The sequence below is a fragment of the Plasmodium relictum genome (genome assembly GCF_900005765.1).
Source record: "Plasmodium relictum strain SGS1 genome assembly, chromosome: 13".
Lineage (NCBI taxonomy): Eukaryota > Apicomplexa > Aconoidasida > Haemosporida > Plasmodiidae > Plasmodium > Plasmodium relictum.
This window is the reverse complement of record NC_041691.1, coordinates 1119134-1138340: the sequence shown is the minus strand read 5'-3', so window position 1 is coordinate 1138340 and position 19207 is coordinate 1119134. Positions and strand designations below refer to the sequence as shown.

At 18.2% G+C, this 19207-nt stretch overlaps 5 protein-coding genes across 5 annotated transcripts; 4 read left to right on the top strand and 1 right to left on the bottom strand.

Annotated features, from left to right (window-relative positions):
- Positions 1-571: 571 nt before the first annotated feature.
- Positions 572-5179, top strand: PRELSG_1328600 (conserved Plasmodium protein, unknown function; the record flags this gene model as incomplete). The annotated part of the gene is made up of 1 exon (XM_028678817.1): positions 572-5179. One exon carries the CDS (start codon positions 572-574, stop codon positions 5177-5179), a length of 4608 nt encoding a protein of 1535 aa, XP_028535925.1.
- A 1665-nt stretch (positions 5180-6844) lies between these two features.
- On the top strand, positions 6845-9010 carry HRD1 (ERAD-associated E3 ubiquitin-protein ligase HRD1, putative; the record flags this gene model as incomplete). The annotated part of the gene is made up of 4 exons (XM_028678816.1): positions 6845-6979; positions 7118-7381; positions 7609-8472; positions 8747-9010. 4 exons carry the CDS (start codon positions 6845-6847, stop codon positions 9008-9010), a joined length of 1527 nt encoding a protein of 508 aa, XP_028535924.1.
- Positions 9011-10010: 1000 nt separating this feature from the next.
- Positions 10011-11597, top strand: PRELSG_1328400 (conserved Plasmodium protein, unknown function; the record flags this gene model as incomplete). Its single annotated transcript, XM_028678815.1, has 1 exon — positions 10011-11597. One exon carries the CDS (start codon positions 10011-10013, stop codon positions 11595-11597), a length of 1587 nt encoding a protein of 528 aa, XP_028535923.1.
- Positions 11598-13007: 1410 nt separating this feature from the next.
- PRELSG_1328300 (conserved Plasmodium protein, unknown function) lies at positions 13008-15980 on the top strand (the record flags this gene model as incomplete). Its single annotated transcript, XM_028678814.1, has 1 exon — positions 13008-15980. The coding sequence occupies one exon, from the start codon at positions 13008-13010 to the stop codon at positions 15978-15980; it is 2973 nt and encodes a 990-aa protein (XP_028535922.1).
- A 1292-nt stretch (positions 15981-17272) lies between these two features.
- On the bottom strand, positions 17273-18658 carry ARP4a (actin-related protein, putative; the record flags this gene model as incomplete). The annotated part of the gene is made up of 1 exon (XM_028678813.1): positions 17273-18658. The coding sequence occupies one exon, from the start codon at positions 18656-18658 to the stop codon at positions 17273-17275; it is 1386 nt and encodes a 461-aa protein (XP_028535921.1).
- Between the last annotated feature and the right edge of the window lie 549 nt (positions 18659-19207).

Sequence of the window (19207 nt, the reverse complement as noted above, 5' to 3'; positions counted from 1 at the left end):
AAATTTCTTAAAAAAAAAAATAAAATAAAAACATAATAAAATAAAAAATAAAGTAAAATATAAAAAACAAAATAATTTAAAATATAATAATAAAACACAAAATAAATGAAAATCATATAAAAGTGATAAGAAAATAAACTTCAAATTTCTTTGAATCTATATGAAGAACAATAACGAAAAATAATTAAAAAAAAATAAAAAAGTTTATTTTAAAATAATAAAAATAAAAATATATTAGAAAATTTAAAGAATCCCTAAATATAAAAATAATTTTACATTATTTCGGGAGAAAAAAGTGAAAACAAAATTAAGATAAAGATGTTATTAAAATAAGCGATATATTTTTTGTATATAAAAATTGTTTCACTAAAGTCTATACATTTGATCATATATTTTTTTATAAACAATTATACGTTAACTTTTTTTTTTTTTTTTATTTAACTCTTTAAGTAAAATATATAAATAAATAAACAAAAAAAAAAAAAAAAATCATAAGTATATTTAAAGAAATTTTATATAAATAAAATATTTACAGATATTTTATAAAAAAAAAAATAAAAATATACAAAACATGAATTATCAACAAAGAGAAGTTTCTTTTGAATTAAATAAAGCAATTAATGCTAATAAAGTAGATGAGGACAAAGTAAAAAATATTATAAAGGATATAGATAATTACTATGAACTGAATAATTCTGATTTAAATAATGTTTTAAAAGAATTACATTTTTATAGAAAAAATAAAACTAATGTAAAGCTATTATTAGAAATTAAAAATATAACTGTATGCTTCATAAAAAAATTAGATGATGATTTAAAAAAATGTCTAAATGAGGAAAATAGTAAATTTAAAGATAATTATTCCAAAACTATTCAATTAAAAAATAGTAAAATTATAGGAAGTTATAAAAACAACATGTATTTAAATAATTATTTAAATATTGATGTGGGTATAGAATATGATTTAGATACAAAATTAGGAAAAAAAAGCAAATATAAAAATTTTCATATGTATCATAATATGTACATTAATTTGCTAAAGAAATTATTTTATGAAAAAGGGTTCATTAATTGTATAAAAGAATCAAATATTTATAATAGTCTTGATATATGTATAAGTGTAAATAGATGGAATAATAAAATGAAATCTGTTCTAATTTTAAATGTTTTTAAAAAAAAAACATTTATTGGAAGCATTAAAGTATTATTATATCCATCAAAAAAGGTTTGCTGTAGTTTCTCTTACATATATAAAAAGTATTATATGATATTAGAAAATGTAGAAAATAAAAATTGTAATAATAATAATAATAGTAATACAATTCCTACTACTGAAAAAAAGAAAAATATTACTAAGAAAGAGGAAAACGATAAAAAAATAGATGAAAAAGATATTGAAAATAAAATTAATAAAACACATACTAATAAAATTATTTTGAAGAATTTTATATTAACAGAGTGCCATATAATTGAATGTGAAAACATAATAAAAAATACCATTAAAAATTTTAAGGGATATAAGAAATCTGTAAAGCTCTTAAAATATTGGTGTGTAAATAAAAAGTTATTGCATGTTTCTAAATATGAAAATGATATAAAATTTAAAAATTTGGAAATGTATAAATTTATGAATTTCTTTTATTATAGTGATATTAATTCATTTATACTTGGCCTTTTATGTAGTTATGCATGCTTTACTTATAAATTAAATAATTTGGATTTTTTTCAAATTTTTAAAAAAACTATAAATTTTATAAGCTCTATCAATCTTTGTGAATACTTTTATGAATATCAGGATGGCATATACAAAAAGTCAGAACAGAACAGTGATATTTATCCACATGGTTTTTTAATAAATTCTATATATGAAATATTTCAAAATAACGTATGCTCTTTTAATGAGTTGATAGAAGAAGCAAAAAAGGCTGAATATTATCTGAAAACAAATAACTTTTATGAATTATTTATTTCTAACAATAACTGCTTTCCATTTAATTATGAAGAAGAAATATTTTTCCCATTACTTATAAATAATAATTTTTATAATTATGATGAACAAATTGGTTATATAAAAAAAAATTTAATTAAAGGTTTAGATGATAGAATAGAAGAATTAACTTTCCGATTAGTATCATGTGACTTTTATGAAAAAAATTCAGAAATTATGTTAAGTGATAGTAATAAAATAAAATATGCTATAAATAATAACAATTTAATTAAGAAAAAAAATGAAGATGCTCTAACGATTTTTCAAGATGTTCTTCTGAAAAAAAATAAAAATAATGAAACAAGTAAACATATAATAAAAAAGAAAATTTTACTAGGAGTTTCTTTTTTTATAAAAACAAACAACACAATGAGATGCATGGATATATCAAAAAAATTATATAAACCAGAAAAGGAATCCAATTTTAAAAAATTTTGGGTAAATAAAGTAAAAATAAAAAGATTCGAAAATAATACCATTTTTGAAGTATTGATGTGGAAAAAACCAGCAAAAATGATAAACTTAAAAAAACAAAAAAAAAAAGAATCAAGTAATGAGAAAAAAGCAAAAAAAAGTAGCATTAATAAAGAGCAATCGAAAATAAAGACTGAAGGTAAAGAAATGATAAAAAAGAAAAAATTAATAGAAGATTCAGAAAAATTGAAAAGCAAAGAAAATGTAAATAAGAGATATAAAAGTAGTGAAACTAACAATAAAAAAGAAAGTGAAAATAGTGAAAATAGCAGTTCGAAAAAAGCAAAGAATAGTGACAATATAATAAATTATATGAGTAACGATGATAAAAGTAGTAAAATTGAATGCAATAGAAAGAAAAGTATTGAAGATACCAATAATTTTGTTTTTGATGCTTTATTTAGTGAATTACAAGGAAAAAAAAATAATTCCGTTCATGTGCAAATTATTAAATATATTTTAAAAACAATGAAATATAAGGAATCATTCGATTTAAAAAAATCATTATATGAGAAAGTGAAATATTTAAAAACAAATGACCACTTTTTTTATTGTGGAAAAAAAATTAAAAATAAATCTTTTTTTATATATTTTACGAATCCATTATTAATTAAAGACATATATTTTACATATTATGAAATAATTTTTGAATACTATAATGAGATAAAAAGCATTATCTATAGTATAAATGAAAAATTATTCACAATTTCCAATATTAATAGTTCAAACAATTTATTAAAAATGTCAGATATAGGTTATAAAAAAAATAATACAAAGATAATAGATGTAGTTGTTGATTTAAAATTTAACAATAATATTTATAAAAATGCACAAAATTTTTTTAAAAATTATGAAATAGCTAAAACTATAATAAAAAATAGGCTTATAAGTGATGGAAATTCTTTTAATAAAGTAGAGCAGAAAAACTTCTTCATAGATATCCATTGTAAATTAATAATTTTTAGGTTGCATATATTTGTTAGTAAAATAATAGAAAAAAATTTAATTCAAATTACAAATCTTGATGATTTCAAAATTGATTATGTTGAAAATATTGAAAAAATAAAAAATTATACATATAAGCCTCTTATATCTTCCTTTATTTATTTTTATGCAACTAAATTTTCTTCTTTTCACATCTCCTTAAAAATATGTAAATTATGGTGTGCATCAAAAGGATTTTATGATTTCGATGAATTAGTTGAGAATATTTTATTTTATATATACACAGAAGAATTTAAGAAGCATAATGATATGAACCAATTTTTTGAAGATAATAATTTATCTATTTATAATAAAAGTTTAAAAAATTTTTTACTCCATTATAGAACAATGCACAAGATGCATAATTTTGAAGGTAAAAGTTATTTAAATAATATGTTGAAGCAAAAATGTAATAATAGTAATCATGCATTATTAGAAAAAAAAAATAAAAATTTTCAAAAACAAAATATGTTTGATAAAAATGAAGATGAAGAAATGGAAGAAGAAACAGACAGCGATTTTTTTGAGAATAAGGGAAACGAGCAAAATAGACAAACTAATGTTAATAGAGATAATGACAAAAATAACAATAACTCAAAAAATAAAAAAGGTTCATCTGTTCTCAATTTAAAGAAAGGTGAAAAGGAAGAAGACGATGCATTTTTAGATAATTTTTCTTTTTCTTCAAAAACTATTTTAATTAAATTCCTAAGCTTTCTTATAAATTACGATTGGATGAATAAACCATTAATAATTGACTATGATAATTGTTTGAGTGAAGATCACAAAGTAAAATTAATTAATTCTTTTGTAATTAGAAAAAAAAATAGTGAAGAAAAAAAAAAGTTCTGGATATCTTCAATATATGATCCACATTGTGTACTAATTTCCTTACCGCACAATTTATTTGATCTTATAATAAGTACTGCAAAAAATACTTTAAAAACAATGGAAGATTTGCATAATAACTTTGATAGAAAGAAATGGTTTTCTTTATTTCTTATGGAGAAGAGAAAATATGATATTATTTTACATTTTAATCAAGCAAATAAGGCATTAAAATTTTTCAAAAAAAAACTGAAGATTGTTGAAGATAAAAAAAACAAAAAAGGAGAAACATTACATAAAAACAATGAAGTAGATGGAATTAATAATAAAAAAGAGGAAGAAAAATATGAAGAAAGCTATATAAATGATGAAAAAAATATAGAAATTGATGAAAATAACAATATTGATGAAAGTGAAAGTAGCATTTATAAAATGGAAGAAACTTACGATTTAGATTATTTAGAGAAAATAAAAAAAGCAAATAAGCAACCATCAGATATGTTACACACTTTGAAAAATTGTGAATTGCTACATATATATAAGAATCACTTTGAAAGTTTTATAAAAAACTTAGAACAAAACTTTTCTTCTCATATAACTATTTTGTATAATCCATTATGCTTTGACGAAGTTTTAAATACTTGTAACTTTAGGAAAAATATAAAGCGCAAATTAAATAAACTACCAACCAAGCATTTAGATGTATTTAAATCATGGATACCTTATGTTTTTATTACGTTTAATCCTCTTTATATTAATAATGTAGAAATAATATCCAATCAAAATAATTTACAAAATAATTCAATTAACTCTTCCATAGCTCTTAACAATTTTAATTTGCTAATATATTATATAAAAAATAATGCAAAAGACATACTAAAGGATGTTAAATTTCCGGCAATATAAAAACGAAGAAAATAAAAATTTTAAAATAAAAAATTTTTTTTTTTTTGAATTATTTTTTTAAGCTCTAAATTAATTCCTTTTTTTTTTTCCAATTTATATTTTTAGAAAAATAATTAACATAAACTAAAAAGTGAATTAAAATTAAATATTTGTAATATATAAAAAAACTCAATATTAGCAATGTATTTTACATTTAAAAAAAAAAAAAAAATAAATAAATTGAAATTAAAATAAAATATAAATGAAATAATAAAAATTATAATGAAAATGAAGTGAACTTTATTTAAAGCTAATTCCTTAAGTTCGAAAAAAATCGTAATTTCTAAATAAGTTTTAAATGAAGAAAAATCCTTTTAGATTTAATCAAAAAAAAAAAAAACCCTATATGTAGACTTTAAAAGTGTAATTCTTTTAATCTTAATATAGAATAAATATTTATATTGTCATTTATTAAGATTTTTTTTTTATTTCCAATAAAATTTCACTTTGTATTAACAGATACTCCTATATCTATTTTCAAATATTCTTTTTATCTTTTTAGGATGTATTATATAAAAAAACTATATTTTTTTTTTTGTGTGTGTTTATATAATAACATATAAATATCCTTCCTAATAACACATATATGTTAAAAACAAATGATATATAAAACTTTTTTTTATAATCATTAAAATTCATAAAGAGAAAAATGCGCGTTAAAAATCATTAATAACTGACTTTTAATATCCTCATTTAATATATGTAATACACATAATTATAAAGAGATTAATGTTCATCCTTGAGAAGACTATAATTAATCTTTATATTAAAAATAAAATACTATGAAATAAAATCATTTGATATTTTTTACATAATGATTGCAAAAAAGAATAATAGTACAACTTCAAAGATACATATATGTGACCTCTAAAAAAGCTTATTAATTTCAATTATATTGTAAATTTTTTTTTTTTTCTTGTATATATATAATACCTTTTTAAAATAAAAAAAAGTTTTCTTAATAATAATAAAGCAAAATCCAATAATCCAATTGTCAATATTTAAAATTAAGACAACGTAAATTCATTATATAGTATTCAGGAATCTTCCATTTTTTACATAGAAAAATGGAATCATTTTTTCAAAAAATTAAAAATATATATATATATATATAAGGTGTGAATGAAGCAAAGATTTTAATCTTTAAATTTTCATAATACATTTTTCTTTTTTTTTTAATTTTAAATTTTAATATGCATGTTTTAACTATAAAATGTTAAATAAAAAAAAAAATACCATATATAAAATAAAATTAAATTCTGATTTTTAAAACATAATTTTTCTTGAAATAGTCATGAAAACTCCATTCTGAATAAATAAATAATTAAAAGAAAATTTGTGCATTAAAATTTTTTATATAAAAGAGTTTTTATATATTTTTGCATATATTTTATTATTTTATTAATTTTATTTTTTTTTTTCTTTATGAAATTAAATTTTCTTTAAAATAATATGTTTACTATTTATAAAAATTTTTATGTAAAAAATTCCATAGTATACCTTAAGATAGTTACATATTTTTTTTCTTCTCATTTTAAGTTTTATTTTTTTTTTAATAATTTCTCTATGAATAAAATATTTTTTTAAACTTTATAATTAAAAAAAAAAAATAGAAACAAATTAAAAATGGAGATAAATATGAGATTATACATATTTTTAAGTCACTTAGGATTAGCTTTTATTTTAATGTATTCTTTTATTAAATATGGAGAATTTTATTCATCAGTAGTTTATTTATCTACGGAAAAGTTCCCTAGAACTGTAAATAATAATAAAAATATAAAGAAAATTATAATTAATTATTTTAGAACACGTGCATAAAACGATTTTATTTACTTTCATTTTATCTATCCATTATGTATAAATATATATTTATTTTTTTTTTTTTTTTTTTTTAAGATAATTTATAATTTTTTATTAATGATATTTATAGTATTGTGTAAGTTATTATTAAATGTTTTTATTGGAGAATTAAGATATTTAGAAATAGAACAATTAATAGATAATGCAAGAGCTTTTATAATGGATACAATTTTATTCTTGGTCTTATCAAAACCTACTATAAATGGAAAAGAAGTTTCTTCAATTATTTTAATTAAATATTTATCTATTATTGTTATTCTTAAGGCATATCACTTGGTTTTATATTCTCGAGTTTCTCATGTAATTTTATATATATAAATAACATAAAAAATAAATAAATAAATAAATAATAAAAGATAATTGTAATTTTATGAATCTTTATCATCATATAATTGAATTTTCATTAAATTATTATTATTTTAGTTCATTTAAAAAAAAACAAAAAAACATAAATTTCTTCCATATATATAGTGTAACTTAAATTCGTAAAAAAACATTTTACAAATAAAAATTTCCTTTTTTTTTAGATATTTGAATTAGGTGTACCAAGAACTAGAGTTTTAGTTAAACTTTTTATTTTCATGTGTTTACTTTCAGTAGCTAACTTAACTATGTTTACATATTTTTATAAATATTCCTTAAAAAATTCCACTATGTATCTTTGGCTTTTTTTTGAGAGTTTAAGTATATTTGAATCCTGCCAAATATCAATATTTAAATTTTTTGTAAATATCATTGATTTAAGATCCCCTAATGGACTGTCTTCTAAAGCAACCATTTTGTTTTTTCTTGATATATTACATGATGTTATGAGCCTTATTATATTTTTAGTTTTTATTTTAGTATTTATTTTAAATAATTTTAGTAATTTACCACTTCACATGACAGCAGATATTATACATGTTGTGAAAACACTAATATCTAGATTTAAATCATTTCAGAGATATAGAGAACTAACAAAAAACATAGAAAGTAAATTTATTGATGCAACTGAAGAAGAATTAAGAGAAGTTGGCACCTGTATAATATGTAGAGATGATTTAAAAGAAGGATCTAAAAAGTTATCATGCTCTCACATATTTCATGTGGAATGTTTAAAATCATGGTTTATACAACAACAAACATGTCCGATATGTAGAACTGAAATTAGGCCTTACACAGGTGCGAAAAATAGTCAAAATGAAACCAATGAAAATGAAAAAAAAGAAGAAAAATTAAATCAGCTCAGTGTGACAGAAATAATTCATAGAGCACCCTTTTTACCTAATGAGGATTCTTTACATTTAAACGATATATATCCAATAGATAATTTTAACTCAAAAGAAGAAAACTGCGATTATTTTAAACAAAATATTGATGTAAAGGAACAAATAAAAATATTGAGTGATATAGTAAGGAATTTAATTAAAATACATCTTTTGCATTAATATTTTTCTACTATTTTTGTATTCATTTTTATAATTAATAAAAGACCATGTTTTTGTCTTATTGCTCATACATAATTCATATGTTGTATTATTATTTTATTTTATTTTTTTTTTATAAACTATTCATTTTTTATTGTTATATTTTTTGTTTATTTTATGAACTATTCATTTTTTATTATTATACTTTTTTTTTATTTTATGAACTATTCATTTTTTATTGTTATATTTTTTTTTTCAGTGTGATTATTATAGAGAGTTATGTTTATCTTGCTTAAAAGAAATTGATAAAATTAATCATACAGCTGTACCTGCAAATGTAATGTTAAGAAATATATATGGTTCTTTAAATTATAATATATTAAATAATACAGAAGAAAATGAGGTTCAAAAATATATAAATAAAATATCACATATTCCTCAAATGAATGGTTTTAAGAATTATTTAGAGAAAATTTTAATTACGGATATGAAATACGCAAAAGACATTTGTGCATTAATGTAATTTTTTTTTTTTATTTTTAAATAAATTAAATATAAAGAAAACATTTATTTTTTCTTTTTCTTTTTTGTTTCAGAGTGTTTGTTTTTTTTTTTATTTTTTTTTTTTTTTTGTACAATTTAAGAATTTATACAAATATATATATATATTTATTAATATTTAAATATTTATATCATTATGAAATTAAAATATTCAGTGTAATAAAGTTTTAATAATAATATATATTTTGTATAGATAAATACATTACCCGAAAATATGCATTATTTTATTTTAATATATATTATGTTTAATTATTTTTAAATCTATCATATGTATGTTATGATTCTTTATTTTACTACCTTTGATTATATATCTTTTTTTTTTTTTTAAACAAACGATAAATATGATAAAACAAAAACTTCATAATTATATATATGAATGTTTATTTTTACTATATTTTATTGTAATAAAAAAATAATTTCCTTAAAAAAAAATCTTAAAAATAAATTACTAATATTCTAATAAATTTTTTATATTACCCATTTTGGACAAGAAAAAAAAAAAAAAATTATAAAATATAAAATAATTTTATAATATATTATTACTTTCTTTAATAGTCTTTTAATGCATTAAATAAAAAAGAAAAATAATTATATAGTTCTGATGTGAGTTTTCTTTAAATTATAGTAATTATAAACATATATAATATATATATTTAAAAATATTACCATATAGTTAATGCAAAAAGAAATTTTATATTATTTTTAACAAAATGAATGTAACGTAATATTTTTAAAATTTTCAATGTTATAAAAAAAAGGAAAAAATATTAATATTCTTTTAAGTTATTTTTACTTTTTGAATGTTTATGCAAAGGAAAAAACCTTAAAAATAAATCTTCTTTTTTATCTGTTTTAAATATATTTATGCACAGTTTTTTCTAATTTACAAGTTATAAATTTTTTTATTTTTAATATATTTAAAAAAAATAGAAAAAAAGCCATGTATAATTTAAGATTTTAAAATGACAAAAATAAATATATTAAATAATGATCTAGAAAATTTAAAAGAAGATAATACAAAGGAAAATTATACAAAAGAACATAGATTTTCAAATAAAAAAAGAGTAATAGAAGATTATCATGAACAAAATAATGAAAATGAATTTATTAGAAATTTAAAAAAAATAAATCAAAATAACAATAATTTAGAGGATAATAAACTGTCTCAATTTATTATAAATTACTATGAATGGGATGAAATTCCACCAATTAATAATTTACCATATGGTCTAATTAACAAAGCAAATGATTTAAAGTTAAAAAATTATTATAAGAACATCAATTTAAATTTAGATGATGATAATATTAGTTTTATTAATAAAATTAAAATTAAAAATTTAGAATATGATAAATTGAATACATTTAATAAACAAACAATACTAAATGTCATTTCGAGTGATTCATCAAATACTCCTTATAAAAATAATAATGATGAAAATATAAAAGAACAAAAACATACAAATAAGTTTGAAGAAGAAAAATTTCATTGTTCTGCATCATCAATTATATATGAAGACATAAAAGAATATTTTTTTAAAATAAAATTAAATACTACTAAAATTAACTCCATATATATTACTAGCAAAAATAATGATAAAAATTATATACTAAATACTGAAAATAATTTTATATCAATAAGGAGGAAAGAAGAAATAAATAATAAAAAAGAAGATTCTGTATTTGAAGAGGAAAACAATAATATTAAAAATAAAAATAATATAGAAAATAAGAGTCAAACAAAAAATAAAAATGAATCAGAAAATAAAAATGACGTAAAGAATAAAGAAGAAATAAATTGGATGAATGACTTTGTAGCTTTAACAAATATTCAAATTTTAGCTAAAAATACAAATAAATTTAACGAATGGGATAATTTAAAAGTTATCATACCCAATATAATAAATTTCTGTTGTAGTCCTAGGTCTTGTATATGTAAAAATAGTTTTTTAACAATTAAATATGTATGCACAAGTTTAAAGGATAATAAAATTAATTTATGTAAATTTTTTGTTAGTATTTTTCCCTTCATAATAAAAAAATTAGATATAAAAAATAACTTTTTAAATGACTGTGCTACTAAATCAATTGAAGAATTTATGATATATAGCAATAGTGTTAATAATTATGAAATGTTAAGATTAATTTGTTCTCATTCATACGATAAGAATTCTTCCATATCTAAGAAGATGTCTTATTTTGTTTATTTGTTCCTAAAAAATTTACCAAAAAATGATTTGATAAATTTTAATTTAAGTGATTTCGCAGAGCCATTTTTAAATTTCATAAATGCTAAGTTAGAAGAAACTAAAAAATTCATAAAACAAGCATTAATATTATTTTTAGAATTTCAGAATGAAGATTATATAATAGAAAATTTAAAAAATGGAGTTAAACATAAAGAAAATGTAGTTATTGTTGAAAAGCAAATAAGAAATTTATTAAAATGCAACAACAGTGAATCATTAAAAAAAAAATACGCTACTTTTCATAAATTTAAAAACACTAACAAATTAAAAAATCTTAATAAGACTTCATCATTTATTTTTTAATTTTTATATATAAAAAAAAAAAGAATCTCGTTTAAAAAAATAAGGTAAAATATTTTATTTTTCTAATTTTGAATTCTAAGATTACAAACAATATTACTTAATTTCTTTTTCTTTTTTTTTTTTAGTACAATTTGTTTCTTTGTATATCATTAAAGTTTTTATTTTAAATATATACATATTTTATTTCTTTTTTAATATTTTATTTAACATTCTTATGCTTTTATTATTTCTCCATATATAAGGTATATAGTATGATTCATTTTATTATAAAATTATTTTATTCTTTTATCTTTTTATCTAATATATGCATCTATATTTGAAAAATTAAGTATGCATATATATTTATTTTTCTTATTTCATAGAATAAATGTCAAAAATGTTGCTAATATTAAAAAGAAAGTTAAATTTTATATGTTAAAAATAACACAAATTCTATATTCTTATTATTAATTAATATATGTTATGAAAGTTTTACACATGTTCTTTTTGTCAATTATGAAATTGACTTTTTTTTTTTTTTTGCCTTCTTAAATAATTGTGAACTTCATAAATTTTTTCAATTTTTTAAATATAAATATACAAATTATTTATAATATCGTAATGAAAAACTATCTATTTAATAATATTTTGAAAAAAACTCATAATCAATTTATGTTTTTAACATCCATTGGTTTAGAATATTATTTGAGCTTTTCTTAAAAATTATTTATATGTATAAAACTATCAGTATTTTAAGTTAAAAAAAAAAAAATGTGTAGAATCTACTCTTTTTCTATTTAAGTGGCAAATACTTAAGCGTCAATTCGAGAAAAAAAAAAATAAATAAAATAAGAAAAAGATTTGTAGGTATTAACTTATATTATTCTTACATTTTTTTTTTCTTTTAATTTTTTTATTTATGTTTTTCATATTTTTTTTTTAAGAGCAATTGTGCTTTTTTTTTATTTAATTATTTTTTTTTTTTTTAAAAAAAATGCCTTTGAAAAAATTTGAGAAAGTAATTGTAAATATAAACCATATCTGTTATTAAAAATAGAGAATCTAATATTGCATATAGAAAAATATAAAAAAATTTATACCATTCATTTAATTACATATTTCTGTAAATATATATATATGTATGTATTTGTAAAAGTATATATATTTATTTATTTTTTATACAGTGAAAATAAGAATCCCTTTGAATAATTTTGAGTATAACTGCAACAAAAAAATCGCTTGATTAAAAATAAAAGGGATAACGAATACATTAAAAAAAAAAATAAATTATTATTTTACGTTTTTTTTTTTCCCTTTTTTAACTATATTATATTATTCACTTTATTTTATTATAATTTATTTTTTATATAATTTATTTTTTATTAATTTTATCATATCCGCATATGAATATATATAATTAAAAAAAAAATCATGAATTTAAAAGAAAATAATAAAGTTTTGCGTTTATTAATTCGAACAGTAGGAAGATTATCGAATTTTTTTGACGAAAATGAAATATGGAAATGTTTTTTGTCAAGTATATACAGATATGAAAATGAAAAATGTGAAAGATATAATGAATTTCTGAAATACTATTTAAATAACAATATTCACTATTGTCCCATTAAATCGAATAAAAAAAAATTGAGAAGTGAATTAATTAATTATTTAAGAAGTAATATAAATAATGATGTTTTTAATATTGGTTTTACGGCTATTCGGCATTTGAGTAGAATAAAAAAGTCTATATTAACTATATCAAATGAAAACAAATATTTTCAATTGAAAAATACTAAGTTATTGGAAGATAGAGATATATGGAATTCGGAAGAAGAAAAAATTTTTTTTAAAAATAATATTCGCATGATAAATTTTAATGCATTTACTGAAAAGGAAAAGGAAAGAGAAAATGAACTAGAAATAGAAAATGAAAAGGAAAACGAAAATAAAAAGAAGCCTTACGTGTTAAAAAAAAATTTAAATAGAAAAATAAGTAAAAATTCTTCTGAAAATAATGAAGAATATAATTCAGATAAAGTAAAAAATGACGAAAATAATGTCAGTGTAATTGTTAACAATGTTTCAGAAAATGATATTAATAATACAAAAAAAAATATTAATAAAACTAACATTGGTAATTCTGAATATAATGATAATAATCATATGAAGAACAATAAAAATAATATTTTGAAAAGAATAAATTATAAAAATGAAATTAAAAAAGGAACTATATTGATTGCTCATCCATTAACTTCTAGTACGTTATGGAATAAATCTGTTATATTAATCACTCAAAAAGAAAAAAATAATTTAGTATGTGGATTAATTTTAAATAAACATCCTTTATACAATAATTATATGGGGATTTCTAATGATAAAGAAATTATTAAAATATTAAATAAACTGTATTTTAAAAATAAGAAATTCATTAATGAAATATCTGAAAATTATTTATCAGATAAGAATAATGATAGTATAAAAACTCTTAAAGAATTAGATAGAAAAGAAGAATATATGGATAATAAGGAAGTAGCAAAAACAAAAAAACATTTAGATGAAAACTCAACAATAGATAACATAAAAACGGATAAAATGAATATAAGTGATACTGAAAAAATTAATGATAATAATGCTACGGAAAATGTAAGTAATGTAAAAAGTATCGTTAAAAATATTGATGATATAAAAAATGTTAATACTACTAAAACATCTATTAGCTTAAAAAATAATGGAAAAAAGGAAACGTATTTAGAAAAAAAATATGAATTAGAAAGTAAAAAAGACATGAAAACAGAAGATCAAAATATTAGTCAAGACGATTTCCCAACATTAAAAGATTTACAAGAAATGTTTTTAAGAATACAATTTCGTAGCTCTTCAAAGCATTATACGAATAATAAAATAAAAAAAAAAAATAACTTTTTTATAATGATGGATGAACATCTTTTAGATATAATTACTCATTATATTATAAAACTAAATAAGGTTCCTCTTTATTTACGCTTTTTACCTTCCTATAATATCGGTTCTATGACTGATATAAAGAGTGAAATTAAAAAGTTACAATTTTTAAATGAGTTTTATAAAATTTATTTTGAAAAGTATAACAAATGGAAAGTTGTAATAATAAATAATCGTATACATATTTTTGATAAAGAGAAAAATAAAGAGAAGTTAGACAAAATACCTAAGAAAGCAGAATTGACTGAAAGCAATAATAATGAAGAAAAAAAATTAAGTGAAGAAGAAAAAGAATTAATACATAAAAAAATTCAAAAATTTAAAGAAACCAATAAGATTTATGATGAAGATAGTGCCTATGAAAAAGAAAAAAAAGGTATATTTGGAAAAAGTAAAAATATAACTAGCAAGCAGCAGCTAGATGATGAAGAAAGTTGTTATGATGATGATGGAGATAAAAATGAAGAAGATGACGAAGAATATGAAGATGAGGAAACTTGTGAAAATGAAGACGAAGAAAATTATGAAGATGAAGAAAATGAAGAAAGTACAGAAAAATATGAAGAATATATTACAAAAAAAAAAGAAGATACACATGAAGAGATGGAGCATTCAGAAATAGAAACAGAAAGTATTATTAATGAGAGGCAAAATTTAGAAAAAATGAAAAAAACAAAAAAAAATAAATCTTCGTCTTTAAGCAAAATAAATATAAATTCTGTAAATAAAAATTATTATATGAAAAATCCAGTTTATTTATTTTGGCTAGGAGGGCCATTACCAGGATTAACAATTTTACACAATATGAAAAAATTTTCAAAAAATATTGTAATAAATGATTTAATATATGAAGGTTATAATGAAAATATCAATTTGAATCATGTTGATCATCATGATTGTGATATAATAAATTCAAAAAATAATTTATTAAAAGATTCTTATGATGAAGAAAAAAGTAAAATTCATTTGTCGAATGAAAGTAGTTCAGATACTTTAAAAAACAATCTTTTAAATAAAGATACAGAAAATATGAAAGAAGAAAATAATTTAAATAATGTAAATAGCTTGAGTAGTGTAAATACTTTAAGTAATAACAATGGAACAGAAAAAAAATTGATAAAAAGATTTATTGGAAAGGCTACCTGGGATTTAAACCAATTAATAGAAGAATTAAATAATGACTACTGGATAGCTATCAACTGTGATAATAAAGAATTATTATCAAAAATCATTTTTAGTTCTTCTGAATTTGATAATAATAATAATAATGATAATAACAGTGACAATAATACTTCATCTAATATATCTAACTCGTATAAAGGAGAACATTTATGGGAAAAAATATTAGCATCTTTAAATAAAGATTATGAAGAGATTTCAAAAATCCCACAAAAGGTTATAGATAATTTTTTAAAAGATTTCAAAAGTATGGAAAATGAATAAGAAAAAAAAAAGAATTTCATAAATATATAGAATAAAGAAATTCTATTTTTTTAATGCATATTTCCCTGATATTTTAATTCTATATTTATTTGCAATTTATTAATAAAAGTATATATATAAAAGAAAAATATAAAAAATCAAATATTTTAATTTATATAAATATATTTACTTTTATAAACTTTATTTTTTGTTTTATTGAAAATGTAAGTAGTGCTGATTAATAAAATGCATATGCATTCTTTATAATTTACTATATATCATTTTTATTTATTTATTTATTTTATATTTTTTTTATTTATTTATAAATTAAATTGAATATATATACTTATATATTTCATAATAATTAGCTATGAATAATGGATTTGTTACTACATTAGTATTCTTATTATAACTTTTTTTCTATTATATTTTTCTATATTTTTAATTAAAATTTTTACATTTATTTTATTGAAAATTTGATTAAATATGCTTACATGATTTCTTTTAAATTCTCATTTTTATTAAAATATTGTCTAACTTTTAATCATGGTAAAACTTTCTTAAAATTTTGTAATTTTTAAAATATATATATATTTATCCAAAAAAAATTATATAAAATTTAATCTTCATATCTGTCTCATAAATATTTTTATTGTTACAACTGTTAAAAGGATAGATGGCTTATTTTTTTTTATAGGAAATTATAACATTTTGTATTTATTCTTAAGATTAATATAAAATTGTAATTTATTATTTATAAGTGCTTTTTTTTTTATTTTAAATTAATTTAGCAAAATTTTTATTTAAACTTATATACATGTATACACAGCTGTAGAGAAAAACAATTTTTATTATAAATAATTATTCATATCAAATAAAAATATTTACAATTTCAAATAAATATAGGATTATATTATTAATATGTTTATATCAATACTAATTAAGTAAAAAACATATAATTTTATGACAAATATACAAAAAAAAAAAAAAAAAAAAAAAAAAAAAATATAAAATAAAATAAATAAAATAAAATAAAATAATAATAATATTAATAATAAAAATAAAATATAAAAGAACTAAATATTTAAAAAGAATATAAAAAATTGTATTAGAAATAATTTAACAGAGCATAAAAATAATATAGAGATACATATATATAATCATTGAAAATTTTAGTATAAAAAAGAAAAAAAAAATAAAGAATATATATTTAAAAATGTTTTATTTTTTTATCTTTCTTTAAAATAATATTAATAATTTTTTAAAAATTTAAATACAAAAAAGAAAAAAAAAATAAAAAAAGGAGGAGAATCTTAAAAGCATCTATCAAAAATAATTTTATGACCATAATCAAGATATTCTTTCTTAGATATCCATAATTGTTGAAATGTTCCTAAGCTAGCTAAAATAGATCCTCCCAACCAAGAGGAATATTTATTCTCTACCAGTGATGTCATATTTAATATTTTTAATTTAAGAGATTGACTAAAACACTCTTTTTCTCTTAATGAATTAAATAACCTTTCCACTAGACCTGGGAATAAAGAAGATCCACCTGTTAATATAATTGATTGAAGCAAATCCTTTCTTATGTCAACATCTGTTGAAATAACGCAGTTAATTATACTTTGAGGTAATCCTTTAAAATTATTTTCTGAAGGTATACTTTTAAACAAATTTTCAGCTATATCATATTTATATTTTTCTACGTTAATTTTATATCCATCAGGTAATTCAAAGAATTCTTCTTTTGGAGGATCATTCATATTATTATTTAAATTATCATTTTCATTTCCTTTTAAATTATTTATATTATTTTCTTTACTTTTTATATCATTTTCTATACGTATTTTGCAAACACTTTCTTTCATGTATCTTATAATATCTAATATAGCTTCTTCTTTGTATGAACTATGAATATTTTTATACACATCAATACCGTTATATTTTTGACTACAAAAATATGGAATAATATTAATATTATCTTTTTTTAATTTATCATATATTAACTTATCAAAATAATCACCACCAACATTATATTCAAATGAATTTTTTTGTAAAACATATCCTTCATAAACTGGATTTATATTTAATGAGCTAAATCCAATATCAATAACTAATGAATTTGATCTACCTAAACTAAAAGATGTTAATTTTGCTTTTTTTGCAAAATATAATGCAGGAACATTATATTTTTCAAATAATAATTCTGTTATTTGTTCTCTTATTTTATTATTATGTATATTTGATTCTGATAACAAAATTGGATGTTCATCAAATTTTAAATTTAGTCCACCTAATTTAATAGGATTTATTATTTCATCAGTGCACTCAAATATTCTTTTCACTTCTACTCCTTCAATAGAATATTCTAATATTCTCTCAAATACGTCACTATTTAATATTACATTATTTGACTTATCACGATCAAATAACGGTTTTATTCTTACATTTTCATTTCTATTATATAAATTCAAAGGAAATTTTAATTTCTTATAATAATTTTTTTTTTCTAATTCACTTATATTTCTTTCTTCCTCATAAATATTCTCTCCACATATGCTATTCAAAAATATTCTCGGAGTGTCCTCTTGATTATGCCCTATTTTCGAGGTATTAAATCCCAAATCAACAACAAGAGCTGATATATCTTCACCTCCACATAAAATGTTTTCATTAGTTTCATTTTTTAAACTCATATTTTTTTTTTTTATTTATATATTTTAAATATCCTGATATATATTATATTACTTATAGTTTTTTTTTCTTAATCTATTTATTCTTAAAAATGTACTCTTATCAATAATTTACTTATATTTACAATTCATTTATTTTCATAACTTCTTTATAATTTATATTTAAAACATAATTTCTAGTTTAATTTTTGCATTTAAAATATACTTCAACTTAATGTTTTAATTTTGGTACAAAATATAAAAAAAAAAAATTGATCATATATTTACTGTTTTTCTTTTACTATAATTTTAAAATAATTTAAGTTATTACTATCTACTAATGGACCTTATTAAACTGATTGTGAAGGAAAAGAATAACAAAAAAGTAATTTCAGAGAAATATAGGATTATTAAAAAAAATAAGGTATGATTTAATTAAAAAAAAAAAAAGTGATAAATATATAATTAAAAAAATATAACAATGTAAAACTATATTATTATTTTTTTTTTTTTTTGAATTTTTTATGCTAAGTGTGTTTTTTTTCACTTAATTTGAAATATAAGTTGTAAAAA